Below are 15,813 nucleotides of genomic sequence, written 5' to 3'. Positions count from 1 at the left end.
CCTTCATTGAATATTGGTGTGACCTGTGCAACTTTCCAGTCTTTGGGTAGGGATCTTTCGTAAAGCGAACCGTTGTATATGATTGTTAAGTATGGAGCTATAGCATCAGCATATTCTGAAAGGAACCTAATTGGTATACGGTCTGGAGCAGAAGGCTTGCTTTTATTTAGTGATTTAAGTTGCTTCACTACCCCGAGGATATGTACTTCTACATTACTCATGTTGGCAGCTATTCTCGATTCAAATTTTGGAATATTTACTTCGTATTCTTTTGTGAAGGCATTTCGGAAGGCTGTGTTTAGTATTTCGGCTTTGGCAGCACTGTCTTCGATAGTACCTCCATTGCTATTAGTTTTAGACATAACAAACCTATATTCTAATATCCTTCTAAAAAGCCATTTTAGTAATAAAGAACAACTTACTAGTGTTCACAAGCTGAAATTATTTAACTTACAGTTACTTGACCTAATCCTCAACTACAATTACTCTGCTTAATGGTAATGTTTATCAACAACAATGACATGGGCTAACCATGAGCTAATCCACATCTGGCACAATAGCAGACATTTTCATATACCACCTAAAGCAGAAAATAAATTTCACAGCGGGGGGGAGGGGGGGGGGGACACCAGCATTAATTTTCTAGATTTGTTCACAAAACCAAAAGAGCAAGCACAAGTTCAAGATATACAGAAAAGAGACAACTTCCAACTACACAATCACTGCACATCACATCACCTAGACGCACACAAGAAAACTGCCTGCAAAATGACGGGACACGGAGTGAACAAAATCCCAATGAACAAAGAGATCAGGGAGAAAAGTCAGACATCGTTAAGCAAACTGCTGTGGCTAATGACTTCCCCAGTTCAGTGATAGATGAAATTCAGAAACAAATAAGAAATAAATTCCAGGTTCTTTATGAGGAACAATTAACACAATCAGATGTATGGCCACCATACTTTTAACATTTTCCAAAAATGTACGAAATCCTCTTACGTCACATTTAGTGAACATATCTTTCTCCACAAACAACAAACTATAACAGGAATTAGACCACACCTTTCTCAGACTCAGGAATAAGCAAATTCTCATGTAAGACTTGCTCGATTTAGGACAAAGTGGTCAAACTTTCAAATGATATACAATGATCACATTAACAGTTACACACATAACAAATTTACAAAATCAGCAATAGTTACACGCATACAAAGCACTAGACACCCATTAAAAAACACAATGAGATTTTACAATTCTCCATTGCTTGCAAAAGTCACATATAGTGGATTTAAAGCAGGAACTGGGAATTTTTGTACAATATAAAAGCGAAATAGAAAAAATTCTCAACAACAAATTAGCAAGCGAATCACTTAATTTTTTTGAAATGTTTCGCGTGCATATGTCAACTGCAGTAGTTTACCATAAATATGTATATTACCCCATAGACTCTAATCAACATCCACAATGAAATACAAACATAATTGATAATTCAACACTGAAACATGGTAAAATAAAATAAGTTTTATAATTGACAACTTTACATATACAATGTGATACTAATTTTAACATCTCCGATTATATACAAACTCTTTGTGAAATAACACTGTTATATCACTCTTGCATGTTGTGATTACAAAAACAGACAGTGGAAGTTGTGACTGCGTGTGTGTGTGTGTGTGTGTGTGTGTGTGTGTGTGTGTGATATTCTGTGTAATGGATACTTGTAAAAAGACACATAAAAATACTATCTCCAACATTAGTGTCAACATACCAAGATTCATCTGTCCCATTTTCCAACTACAGTATAACCTCAAAAAGAGAACTACAGCCAAGGGAGGTGGAAAATCACACATGCAAACATCACAAAAATATTTATGTATGAAAATGTAGTTGAAACTGAGAATAAATTCTTGAAACGTGTTGTGTTAAGCAAGGAAAAAAGAAAGAAAGAAAGAAAAAAAAAAGAACAAAATTAAGTACAACTATCATGGGCACACTGAAAGTAACGTATACAAGCTACTTTGCAACGATTATTAGGCACGGTATAGTTTTTTGGGGTAACTCGACTAATGTAATGTGAACACTAAAGATATAGAAAAAAGTCATTCGAAATACATGCACTGTATATTGCACACAAACTTGTCACCCATAATGCAGAAAACTTTAAATATTCTCTGCCATCCTTATACATTTATGAAATTATCATCTTTTTGCATATCAAATGGAAATTGTTTCACGGGAACCATTTTGCTCACACACATAAGACAAGAAACAAAGGTGACTTTTTGCCTCCCATCCAGTGCCCCAAACTGGTGAAACTTTTCTCTGTACATATGTTCAGCTTCGTGCACGTATAGTTTTGTGAGAACAAACTATTACAACAAGTTCGATAAAAACAGACTCGTGTCCACAAATGACCAAACACGTCGAATAAGTAGAAATAGGATGTTCATATTCACAAGACGAGTGCATTAATACGTTCTGCAGAATTGATTAGCATTCGAATCACGTCAGCCCGCGTGTTCAAGGTCGACACCAGTGTCGTGGCGCACTACCAGCTTCCGGTAAAATTTACCTGCAGCCCTCGTTGTCACTATAAAGTGAAAGTAACAGATCAGGGTAACTCGAGCAGATACGCAGGAAGCCTCGCAGACATATACGTGAACTGTACCGTCAAATCGGTGAGTTTGAAAGGGGGCGTATTATTGGCATGAGAGAATGTGACGCATCCACACGGGAAACTGCTGCTCGTGTGGAACAAAGTGTTGCGGCAGTGCAACGGGTGTGTGCAGAACGGTTCACGTAAGACCGCAGAACACGACGAGATGGGTCAGGTCACACCACCCGGACCACCCACTGAGAAGATCGACACCTCGTGCAAACGGCAGGATAGATTACGACCTCCTCGGCTCTGGTGCAACAGCAGAACAGTGTAACACACCGTAGTATACCGGGGGCGACAGTCCGTCGTCTATTACGGCACGGGTTACGTGGGTGTCGTTCCCTTCCCCTAGCTCTGACGAATGTGCAGAAAAATGCCAGACGGCAACGGTGTACGGAACGACGTCACTGGTGACAGGGACGGCATCGGATAGTGTTTTCGGACAAATTCGTGTTCTGTCTGTTTGAAAATGTCGGCCGCATTTTGGTGCGCCACAGACAGGGGGAGCGGCACCACAGTGACCGCATTCGCGTAAGACGTACGGCACCAATTCCGGGCCGTACATGTCGGGCGCTATTGGGTACAACCAAAAATTGCAGTCGATGCACGTCCAGTGCACTGTGACCAGTGTGTACACGAATGACACGCTGCGACCTGTAGCCGTACCCTTTCCGCACGACACCCCAGGCGCCATTTTTCAGCGAGACAATAGGCGACCACAAGTTGTCGCACAAACGCGTGCCTTCTCGGTGTCACGGGATGCCGGCCTTTTGCCCCGGCCCGCCAGATCGCCAGACTTGTCGCCGCTCGAAAGGTGTGCGATACGGTCAAATGACGGGTGCAGCGCCGTGAGCCGATGCCGAACACCACAGTTGAACTTCGGAACCGGGTGAATGCAGCACAGATTGCTATACCACAGCACACCATTCGTGCCTTATAAGAACAAGTTACGGGTGCCCGTGGTGCACCCTGTGCTCGCCGGGCAACGGGACACATGCTGAAGCGAGTGATTCACATGCTAATCATTTCTGCAGAACGCATAAATGTACACGTCCTGTGAATACGAACGTCTAATCTCTAGTCATTCGAGGTGTCCCATTTTTTCCGAACACGAGTGTAGGTGCAGTCCGGGCACAGTCATTAAAAAATTCTGATACTCGTAGCTGTGTGTAATTTTTCATTTTGAGGGACGTAGAAAAATTGTTTGTACTAGCACTCTGGCTGCTTACTAGATGTGATGTGAAGACACATAATAAAGTCAACTAAAACAAGTTTGGGATACCGTTACAGCTTTCCAGTCAAACCCATCAATAACCCCACTCAAAGCAGAAAATGCCAATTCCCTTTGTACACAAGTCCTACTGCTAAATAGGACAACCCAATTATTTCATGGCATAGTAAGAGAGACACCGTACACCGTTACTGTGGTGCAATCCGAAAAGTTTTACAGTCCCGCGTCTCGCCGTCGACCCGCGAGTTCAGACCGACTACTCGGCGGCAGCCTCACCTATGCTGGACTGCGAGGGAGAGTCGGCGAGGGGAGGGTCCTCCGGGGCCGGTACGGCGGCGCGGACGTCGGCCCGCCTGCGGGACGGCGGCGCAGCTCCGGTCGGCCGCGGCTGTGGCTGCGGGTCGGGCTGCGGTTCCTCCTCGGCCTGTACCACGACGGCGCTGCCGCAGTTCGGGCACCGGAGGGTCCCGTCCAGCCGGGGATCTGGTACAGTTGCAAAATGCTTTTTGAACTGTTCCGATGACACAGTTTCGTAGAACTGCAGTGTAAGTCCCTTTACACACAGGAGAGGGATTCCAGCAGTATACAGGGTTATTCTAAATGATGGACACATTTTCAAAACTTCTTATTTATTCAAGTACAAATCCAAAATGAGCAAGCTTTATACCAATGAAAATAGAAAGTTTCAAAGTTTTTTTCATAATGTTTGATACCAATTTAATAAATTTAATAATTTGTAATTAATTAGTTTTTAATAATTATTTAATAATTATATAAGAATTATAAATGTGATAAATGTTGTAAAAGTTCAATGTGGCCACCACTGGCTGCACAGCAAACGTCGACGCAGTAGCCTACCACGTCCCACACGAGCGAAAGCGTATCTGCCGTTACGGAGTGGACCGCAGCGGTGATCCGGTTCCGCAGATTGTTCGGAGTGGTCGGTAGAGGCGGGACGTAAACGGCTTCCTTCACATAACCCCGTAAGAAATAGTTGCAGGGTGTGAGATCGGGAGATCCACAAGTGCAGAGCCAGGTCCTCGAGTCTCCTGAGACTGATCCGGTGCTGAGGAAGGGAGTCCTTCGAAAAGCCTCGTACGTCACGGTGCCGATGGGGGCGGAGCTCCGTTCTGTTGGAAAATGGAGTCCTGGGAATCTTCCATAAGTTGAGGGAACAGCACTGTTCCGACATTTCCAGGTACGTGATTCCTGTTACAATTCTTTCTGCAAAGAAAAGTGGTCCGTAAACCTTCGTGGTACAGAACACGTCGATATTCGGTGAGTCTCCTTCGTGTTGCAACGGATTTTCCAAACTCCGTATGTGAACACTGTGTCTGTCAGCTTTTCAACTGAGGTGGAACGTCGCTTCATCGCTATAAGTTACACACTGTAGAAATGCATCATTTGCTAGCACACAACCACAAAGTGCGAGACGCTTCTCTTCGTCATCGGGGTTGAGAGCCTGCACAAGTTGTAATCGGTAGGGCTCCTAGAGCAAACGCCATCTCACAACTTCCCGTACAGTCAGTCGGGGCATTCCGAGTTCTCGACTGGCTCTATCGGTAAACGTACTGGGACTGCACACAAATCTTTCTCGAATCCGTCGGACACCGTCCTCTGACTTGCGTGGTCAGCCTGTGCTTTTTCCTTTGCACACACTCACAATCTGTTTACATTGCTTAAACCTACGGCTAATACTTTTGAGAGTTGGTGGTCAAATACTGAATTTGGTACAAAATGCCCACTGCACTGCAATTTGCGACTCACTCTTCAAAAACTCGAGAACACAGAAAACCTCGTCCTCCACAGTTGCCATCTCACTCACAACTGACAGCGAAACCGAAAGATGGCCCTATTGCCGCACGAACTCTACCGGCCGCTTCTGAAACCGTCACTGCCCGCACACTGCCACCCGCCAAAAACTCTGAAACTTCCTCTTTTCATTGGTATAAAGCTTGTTTATTTTGGATTTGTACTCAAATACATATGAATTTTTTAAACTGCGTCCATAGTTTAGAATAATCCTGTATTATTACTGTTACTATTATTACTAGCATCTACTTTATGTCAGACAACTCTTCACCATTTACTATTACTACTGCTTACACAGGAAGTCATTTTTTGGTGTTAACTGAATAAGATAAGACCTGCTTATTGTGCACCACAGCAACAGTAGTCATTTACGAAATTACACAGTAACTTCCCCTGAAGTGTTCACATTCAAACAAATAACATCTTCCCGTGTCACACCACAGTAATATGCCTGCTGTATTAATGGTAAGCTCAGGTAGACTTCCATGCATATAAATTAAAACTACCTGCGAAAAAAGTGAAGCACTAAAAGACACGGTTGGATGTCAATCTAACTTCGTATGCCACACATATCTCCAGAGTGCAAAGTTCCATATTTGGCAATATTATAAAAAGGATGGACTGCCATTGACCATATACAGGAAACGTCGAGTCAGCAACACGCACAACAGAAAGACTGCTAAATATATAAACTTTTGGCCTAAAGGACTTCTTCTAAAGTAGGCCCATTCACGCAACTACAACTCACACGTACACACACGACCACTGTCTCTGGTTGCCGAGGCCGGACAGCGAGCAACTGGGTACAATGGGTGAAGCAGTCTGGTGGCAGGAATAAGGAAGAGGCTGGGGTGGGGAAAGGAGGGATAGCAGGGCGCGGGGAGGGGGACTGTCAAGTGCTGTTTGCGGGAGCACACAGGACAAGGTGGGGAGGGGGTAGGGTGCAGTTGGGATGTTCTACATATACATCTACGTCTACATGATTACTCTGCAATTCACATTTAAGTGCTTGGCAGAGGGTTCATTGAACCACAATCATACCATCTCTCTACCATTCCACTCCCGAACCGCGTGCGGGAAAAAGGAACACCTAAACCTTTCTGTTCGAGCTCTGATTTCTCTTATTTTATTTTGATGATCATTCCTACCTATGAAGGTTGGGCTCAACAAAATATTTTCGCATTCGGAAGAGACAGTTAGTGACTGAAATTTCCTAAATAGATCTTGCCGCGATGAAAAGCGTCTTTGCTTTAATGACTTCCATCCTAATTCGTGTATCATATCTGCCACACTCTCTCTCCTGTAAACGTGATAATACAAAACGATCGAATTCCAACGGATTTCTTTTGGGGCTCGTGTGGATCACCTCACACTTTTCGTTATTTAGCATCAACTGCCACCTGCCACACCATACAGCAATCTTTTCTAAATCGCTTTGCAACTGATACTGGTCTTCGGATGACCTTACTAGACGGTAAATTACAGCATCGTCTGCGAACAACCTAAGAGAACTGCTCAGATTGTCACCCAGGTCATTTATATAGATCAGGAACAGCAGAGGTCCCAGGACGCTTCCCTGGGCAACACCTGATATAACTTCAATTTTACTCGATATTTTGCCGTCTATTACTATGAACTGCGACCTTCCTGACAGGAAATCACGAATCCAGTCGCACAACTGAGATGATACCCCATAGGCCTGCAGCTCGATTAGAAGTCGCTTGTGAGGAACGGTGTCAAAAGCAAAAAGTAAGTGTATCAGGGATGGAAAAGACACATTACGGATTAATACCGAAATTTGGAGGATGCCGAGGAATCGGAGGCTGTCGCACCTGAAATGGAATGGACTAATGACGACACGCAAGGATTAGTAGAGCCTAGTGTGTCTGTGAAAATACCTATGCGTGAAGCGTACAACTACCACCGTCATACCGTAGCAAAAGATCTGGCAGAAAACCCAACAAAATTCTAGTCGTACGTATCGCTAAGCACGTCTAAGGCTTCAATTCGGTCTCTTTGTTGACTGCTGTGGTGTGCCAGTTGAAGATAACAAAACGAAAGCTGAAGTTTTAAATTTCTCATTCAGGAACTAATTCACACAGTAGAATTGTACGAATGTACTGTCATTTGACCACTGGACCAACTCCTGTATGGATGACACAGCAATAAGCATCCCTGGGGTAGAGAAACAACTGAAAGATTTGAAAGCAAATAAATCACCAGGTTCGATTGGAATCCCAATTCGGTTTTACAAAAAGTACTCTATAGGATTGGCCCCTTACCTAGCTTGCACTTATTGTGGATCTCTCGCCCAGCAAAAAGCTCGAGTGACTAAAAAAAAGTGCAGGTGATTGCAGTATATAAAAGGGGTAAAAGAATGGACTCACAGAATTGTTGTTGTTGTTGTTGTTGTTGTTGTGGTCTTCAGTCCTGAGACTGGTTTGATGCAGCTCTCCATGCTACTCTATCCTGTGCAAGCTTCTTCATCTCCCAGTAGCTACTGCAGCCTACATCCTTCTGAATCTGCTTAGTGTATTCATCTCTTGGTCTCCCTCTACGATTTTTACCCTCCACGCTGCCCTCCAGTACTAAATTAGTGATCCCTTGATGCCTCAGAACATGTCCTACCAACCGGTCCCTTCTTCTGGTCAAGTTGTGCCACAAACTCCTCTTCTCCCCTATTCTATTCAATACCTCCTCATTAGTTATGTGATCTACCCACTTAATCTTTAACATTCTTCTGTAGCACCACATTTCAAAAGATTCTATTCTCTTCTTGTCCAAACTATTTATCGTCCATGTTTCACTTCCATACGTGGCTACACTCCATACAAATACTTTCAGAAACGACTTCCTGACATTAACTTATTAAACTGATAGTTGGCTAATTTTCACATCTGTCAACACCTGCTTTCTTTGGGATTGGAATTATTATATTCTTCTTGAAGTCTGAGGGAATTTTGCCTGTCTCGTATACCTTGGTCACCAGATGGAAGAGTTTTGTCAGGACTGGCTCTCCCAAGGCTGTCAGTAGTTCTAATGGGATGTTGTCTACTCCCAGGGCATTGTTTCGACTCACGTCTTTCAGTGCTCTGTCAAACTCTTCGCAAAGTATCGCATCTCCCATTTCATCTTCATCTACACCCTCTTCCATTTCCATAATACTGTCCTCAAGAACATTGCCCCTGTATAGGCTCTCTATATACTCCTTCGACCTTCCTGCTTTCCCTTCTTTGCTTAGAACTGGGTTTTCATCTGAGCTCTTGATATTCATACAAGTGGTTCTCTTTTCTCCAAAGGTCTCTTTAATTTTCCTGTACGCAGTATCTATCTTACCCTAGTGAGATAAGCCTCTACATCATTACATTTGTCTTCTAGCCATCCCTACTTAGCCATTTTGCACTTCCTGTCGACCTCACAGAATTACAGACCAATATCCCTAACTTTTGTTTGCTGCAGAATTGGTGAACATATTTTCAGTTTGAATATAATAAGCTTTGAGACTGAGAAGGTTAAGTTTTAGAAAGCATCACTCGTGAAAAACTCCTTGCCTTTTTCTCACATAATATACTGTGAGCTATGGATGAAGGGCAATGGGCACATTCCATATCTCTAGATTTGCGGAAAGCATTTGACACTGTGCACCATTGTAGGCTGTTAATGAAGGTACGAGGATACAGAATAAGTTCACAGATATCCGAGTGGCTCGAAGACTTCAACCGACGACCATTACGTTCACACGAATGGCCACTGACAAACTGTGGCCAAGGGACGGACGGACCGTCAAGTTGCTGAGCGTGCTGCCCGACACGTCGTTGTTTGTTTGTACGACTGCTTCAGAGCCCGTGCCATGTGGATCCTTCTTTCCGACACCACTTCTCCCTGCAATATATCCTTTGTACCCATAACCATTCTCACCTTAACCTTCGTTAGTCACTGTCCTTCATCCACCTATCCCTTCTTCCCTGTTGCCAGTCCAGCACAACACTGCCTTCTTTGCTACCCACGCACCCACAGTCTTTTCCACTCCCCTCTAACCTCTCGCCTGCACCTACCGTATTTACTCGAATCTAAGCCACACTCGAATCTGAGCCGCACCTGAAAAATGATGATGATGATGTTTAGTTTGTGGGGCGCTCAACTGCGTGGTTATCAGCGCCCGTACAATTTCCCAACCTTTGCTCAGTCCAATTTCGCCACTTTCCTGGATGATGATGAAATGATGAGGACAACACAAACACCCAGTCATCTCGAGGCAGGTGAAAATCCCTGACCCCGCCGGGAATCGAACCCGGGACCCCGTGCTCGGGAAGCGAGAACGCTACCGCGAGACCACGAGCGGCGGACGCACCTGAAAAATGAGACTCGAAATCAAGGGAAAAAAATTTTTCCGAATAGAAGCCGCACGTGAAATTTGAGACTCGAAATTCAAGGGGAGAGAAAAGTTTTAGACCACCCCTCCAAATTGAAACAAAGTTGGTCCATTGTAACATGAGACATAATTGAGGTCGAATGAATGAAGAAGTCGTAAGCTTAGCAGTTAAGCTTTACCAGGTAGCCATTGCTATGCGTCAGGCACTCCGTCCGTATTTATACGAGTACCCTTCCTTTTTCACGTGCTTAGTCTGGTTTGAATTAATTGCTTATTTTGGTTTGATCTGATAAGTGCCGTTCTCTTTGTTATAGGTGTTTACGTCACTCTAAACTGAAAATTAATTATTGTACTGTGTCATGCATTGTTTGTCGTATTCTGATAATGAGCATTTACGAACTGTCGCCGCTCGCGGCATGGCTTGCTTTTTATGCGTGCTACCACGGCTTAGAATAAAAAAAAAAAAAGAGAGAGGAATTGTCTCATAAGCGAATCAACGACAGGAGACTGCTATTTGTTGTTACTTACACTGCTGCTTTCTTTGATAATGATCAACAAAAACCAAATAATAGACTGCGTATGATAGAAGATGTTCTGAACGAGAGTTTAGCGAAAATTTTTCTCCATTTGAAAATCTTTGCAGACGCCTCTTTAGTACATTACATTCTGCACAGAAATTAGAGTCATCTTAGATTTCAAAAATCTAGTCAGTTGCCGTGCTTCATTTCTGACTGTATCTCTATTCAGCATAAGAATAATACGAATATAAACATGACATGATACGAATATTCTTTCGCATTTGCTGTTGTCTCACTCTAGTTTCGTAGTTTATTAGGCAGACAGCATTTAATGAGATAGCAGCAAAGACAAAAGAATACACGGCATAATGTTTACATTCTTCTACATTTTCTTTTAATTTATTTACTGACGCATAGGTTTTTATTTTATCTTTGTGCCTGCAAAGCATGCCTGTGTAGCGCTACATATATATGACGACAGAAGTTGTGGCGGCACCTACCAACATTTTTCAGAACTTCCGCTTACTTTGCACTTGATTCTAAGCCGCAGGTGGTTTTTTGGATTTCAAAAATAGGAAATAAGTGCGGCTTAGATTCGAGTAAATGTGGTATATCCTACATACCCATAACCCTTTCTTAACCTTCGTTAGTCACTGTCCTTCATCCATCTATCCTTTCTTTCCTGTTACCAGTCCAGCACTACACTGCCTTCTTTTCTACCCACGCACCCATAGTCTTTTCCACCCCCGTCTAACCTCTCGCCTGCACCTAGCTGCCATATCCACTCCTCACCTCATCCCTGCACGCTCCCACAAGTGGCATTTTTCTGTCCCTGACCCCTACTCTGCTATCCTCCCTCCCCACCCCACCATCATCTTTACCCCCACCACCCAGACTGCTTCTCTCGTCGCACACAGTCGCTCGCAGTCCAGCTTTGGTAGTCAGATGCTTATATGTGTGTGTGTGTGTGTGTGTGTGTGTGTGTGTGTGTGTGTGTGTGTGTGAATGTTTGTGTGTCGTCTACTTTAGAAGAACGGTGGTGGTGGTGGTTAGTGTTTAACGTCCCGTTGACAACGAGGTCATTAGAGACGGAGCGCAAGCTCGGGTTAGGGAAGGATTGCGAAGGAAATCGGCCGTGCCCTTTCAAAGGAACCATCCCAGCATTTGCCTGAAACGATTTAGGGAAATCACGGAAAACCTAAATCAGGATGGCCGGATTGAACCGTCGTCCTCCCGAATGCGAGTCCATTGTGCTAACCACTGCGCCACCTCGCTCGGTTTAGAAGAACACCTTTAAGCCAAAAGCTTACATGTTTAGCAGTCTTTCTGATGGACTTGTCAGTGACTCAATATGTCCTCTATATGGCGAGTAGCAATGTATTATTTTCATTACATTGCATTACTGCATGTTGGATTGTCATTTTTTAAGTTCCATGTTTTGCTTTTTCTGTGTTTTCCTAGTAGTATATTTCTTAAATTCCATGTGTGTTTTTCTATTTAAGAGGTTTAATCTCACGTTTTTTAATTGTATGTGTAAATTCAGGAAGCCTGCAGGCAACTTTTCATTTCTTCCGAGCAGCCACCTAAACAACTTTTTGAGGCATCAGTGCCAATCAGTGACACGTGAGAATGGTAGCAAGTTGCACATCTAGGTTTCTGTCTGCTCTAATAATTTACTTCTTCAGTCAGTCTCGCCAGCTCGGGTAGGATTTGCGTGTGCCGTGTGCAGACACACAAAAGGAGCTGGCTGCAGTTCACAAACAGCTGAATGCACTTTCGGCTGAAGTCGATCACCTCCGGGCTGCTACTTCGCAGTGAAGCGGTGGCGGAGAATCTGGCACGTCACGCGGGGCACGTCAGTTGCCACTCTTTTTGCCCACGGGCTCTGCTGCCGAAACGCCATCTAGTGTACTCGTGGTGGATCTGTCCTCACAGCAGGGTGAGTCACAGATGTTAACACATTCGCATCACTCAAAGTGGTGACCTCGCCTATTCGCTCTGTAGTGAACGGGTGGCCGTTCTTTCAGCAGGGTCCGAGCGAGCACACAGGGGGAGGGGTTTGCTAGTTATCGGGAACGTTAGGCGTGTTACGTAACCCCTCAGGGAGGTAGTACTCGGGGCCAATGAAAAAGATATACATTCAGTATATCTGCCAGGAGGCTTCATCCAATTAAGGGGAACGGGTCTCTCGTGCAGCTATCGAGCATACGGGGTGCAGTCGTCTGCGAGTCGTGGCTCACGTCGGCACCGGGACACCTGACACGTGGATTCCGAGGCCGTCCCCGGGCCTTACGGGCAGCTGCCAGAGGTGGCGAAGACTGCCGGCCTCGCGTGCAGGGTGTGAGCAGAGCTCACTCGTCGCAGCACCGTTCCCGGGGCCGACCGGGGTCCTCCGGTTCGGAGCCGAGTGAAGGGTCTCGATCAGAGACTCTGTCAGCTCTGCGACGGTGTCAGATGCAGGTTTGCGGAGCGGCGTTATCGTGTGGGGATCTGTAGGACTCTTCTCAATATGTCAGGGGTGCACTTCACAAAGGGAACAGCTACTTGGGTGGTGCAGTACTCGAGGAGAGCACGTTTTTAGGCTAGGCAATAAGCAAGTAAAAGAGGTCTAGGCGAAATTGATGTTAATTGTTGTGGACGTTTTTACCAGCCACCAAATTCTACAGTGGCACTTATAGAATCGTTCAAAGAAAATGTACAGCCAGTAGGGCATAAACACCCAGATCGTGCAACACTAATTTGAAGGGACTTTAACCTACTGAGTATAGACTGGCACACCTACATATTCATTCCAGAGTGCTACAGATGGGCAGGTTTGCAAAGTACTTTTGAACACGTCTTCTGAAAACAGTCTCGAGCAGCTAGATTGGCAGCCCAAATGTAACGGAAATATTTTAGACTTTGTAGCTACAAAGGGGCCTGACCTTATCAACAGCTTCAGTATACAAACGGGGACTAGTGATCGTAATGTCATCACATAAATCAGTCAAAGAGAACAGGAGAGTCTTTCTACTACAAAGTGCCGATAGGCAGTTGTTAGCATCTCGCTTAGACAGTAACTGACATAATTTAGTTCCAATACAATGGACAAAAAGGAAATATGGGCAAAGGTTAAGCAGATTGTAAATTCGGAAAATGCTGAGGAAACAAAGGCTGTCACACACACAGATTGAGAGTGAAAGCGACAAGTGACAACAGGCGAAGGTTAGTAGAGATTTGTGCATCTGTAAAAAGATATATGCACCGAGCCTACAAAAATTATCAGCAGCATACCTTAGCAAAAGATTTGACTGAGAACCCGAGAAAATTCTGATCCCGTGTAAAATCACTAAGTGCAACTAAGGCATTGTTGACTGGTGTGCCAGTAGAAGACACCAAAAGGAAAGATTCAGTTTTAAATTTCACGTTTAAGAAATCATTCGTGTAAGAGGATTTTTCAAACGTACTGTCGCACAGACTTCTGTAAGAATGATACAGTAATAAGCAACCCTGGTGTAGAGAAACAACTGAAGGAGTTGAAAGCAAAAAGCTGCCAAATGGAATCCCAATTCGGTCACTTACTTTGCTCGCATTTATCGCAAATCTCTCACCGCTCTCAACCGATCGGAAAGAAAGCACAGGTGACTCCCGTGTATAAGAAGTGTGAAACAGACTCACAAAATTACAGAGTGACATCCTAAACATTGGTTTACTGCTTAATTTGTGGAAATTTTCTCAGTTCAAATAGAGTAAATTTCCCCGAGACCGAATAAACATACAAATCGGCACAGTTTTAGAAAGAATTACTTACCCTTTTCTCACGTGATATATTGGGAACTAAGGATGAAGGGTACTAGACAGATTCCATATTATTAGATTTCCGAAAAACATTTCATGCAGTGCCCCATTGCAGACTGTTAAAAAAGTATGAGCATACGGAATAAATTCCCAGATATGGGAGTGGCTCGAAGGCTTCTTAAGTAACAGAACGCGGTACGTGATGATCGACAGGAGTGATCTAGGGAAGTGTGACAGGTCCACTATTATTTTCTATTCACATTAATAATCCGGTGGACAGGGTGGCCAGCAATGTGTGGTCGTTCCGTGTCGGTGCTGTGGAGTACCGGAAGGTGTCGCCGTCGAGTGACTCTAGGAGGACGAGAGATGAATGGCAGCTAACTCTAAATGTAAAAAACGTAAGTTAACATATATGAGTAAGAAAAACAAACCCGTTACAATCGAATACAGTACCGGTAGCGTTATGCTTGACACAGTCACATCCGTCGAATGTCTGGGTGTAACATTACAAAGTGATGTAAAATTGAACGAGCACGTGAGGATTGTGGTAGAGAAGGTGAATGGTCGACTTCCGCTTATTGGAAGAATTTTGGGAAAGCGCAGTCCGTACGTGGAGGCTTCTTATACAATGCTAGTGTGACCTACTCTCAAGTACTGCTCGAGTGTTTGGGATCTGCACTGCATCCGATTAAAAGAAGATGTCGTAGCAATTCAGAGCTGGGTGCTGGATTTGTTACTGGCATTACAGAGATGCCTCAGAACATGTCTTACCAACCGGTCCCTTCTTTTGTCGAGTTGTGCCACAAACTTCTCTTCTCCCTAATCCTATTCAAGACCTGCTGATTAGTTATATGATCTACCCATCTAATCTTCAGCATTCTTCTGTAGCACCACATTTCAAAAGCTTCTATTCTCTTCTTGTCCAAACTATTTACCGTCCACATTTCACTTCCATACATGGCTACACTCCATACAAATACTTTCAGAAATGACTTCCTGACACGTAAATCTATACTCGATGTTAACAAATTTCTCTTCTTCAGAAACGCTTTCCTTGCCATTGCCAGTCTACATTTTATATCCTCTCTACTTCGACCTTCGTCAGTTATTTTGCTCCCCAAATAGCAAAACTCCTTTACTACTTTACGTGTCTCATTTCCTAATCTAATTCCCTCAGCATCACCCGATCTAATTCAACTATATTCCATTATCCTCGTTTTGCTTTTGTTGATGTTCATCTTATACCCTCCTTTCATGACACTGTCCATTCCGTTCAACTGCTCTTCCAAGTCCTTTGCTGTCTCCGACAGAATTACAATGTCATCGACGAACCTAATAGACACAAATTCTCGAGCCCCATTTTCATTTGCAACACTGTCGTACGACATCTGGTACGCCAATAAAATCAGAATGCATCAGTCACAGTACAGAACGTGCAGTT

General features: G+C 43.9%; 1 protein-coding gene across 1 annotated transcript in view; it reads right to left on the bottom strand.

The window, feature by feature from the left end:
- Window positions 1-15,813, bottom strand: part of LOC126109824 (serine/threonine-protein kinase 11-interacting protein) — a 251,012-nt gene that overhangs the window by 101,650 nt on the left and 133,549 nt on the right. The window contains exon 12 of the mRNA XM_049914880.1: window positions 4,170-4,376. Within this exon, the coding sequence (XP_049770837.1) occupies window positions 4,170-4,376 (207 nt within the window). The remainder of the gene's footprint in view (window positions 1-4,169; window positions 4,377-15,813) is intronic.

This window comes from Schistocerca cancellata, chromosome 12 (genome assembly GCF_023864275.1).
Source record: "Schistocerca cancellata isolate TAMUIC-IGC-003103 chromosome 12, iqSchCanc2.1, whole genome shotgun sequence".
Classification (NCBI taxonomy): domain Eukaryota; kingdom Metazoa; phylum Arthropoda; class Insecta; order Orthoptera; family Acrididae; genus Schistocerca; species Schistocerca cancellata.
The sequence above is the reverse complement of the archived record's forward strand: the minus strand, read 5'-3'. Positions and strand labels throughout refer to the sequence as shown.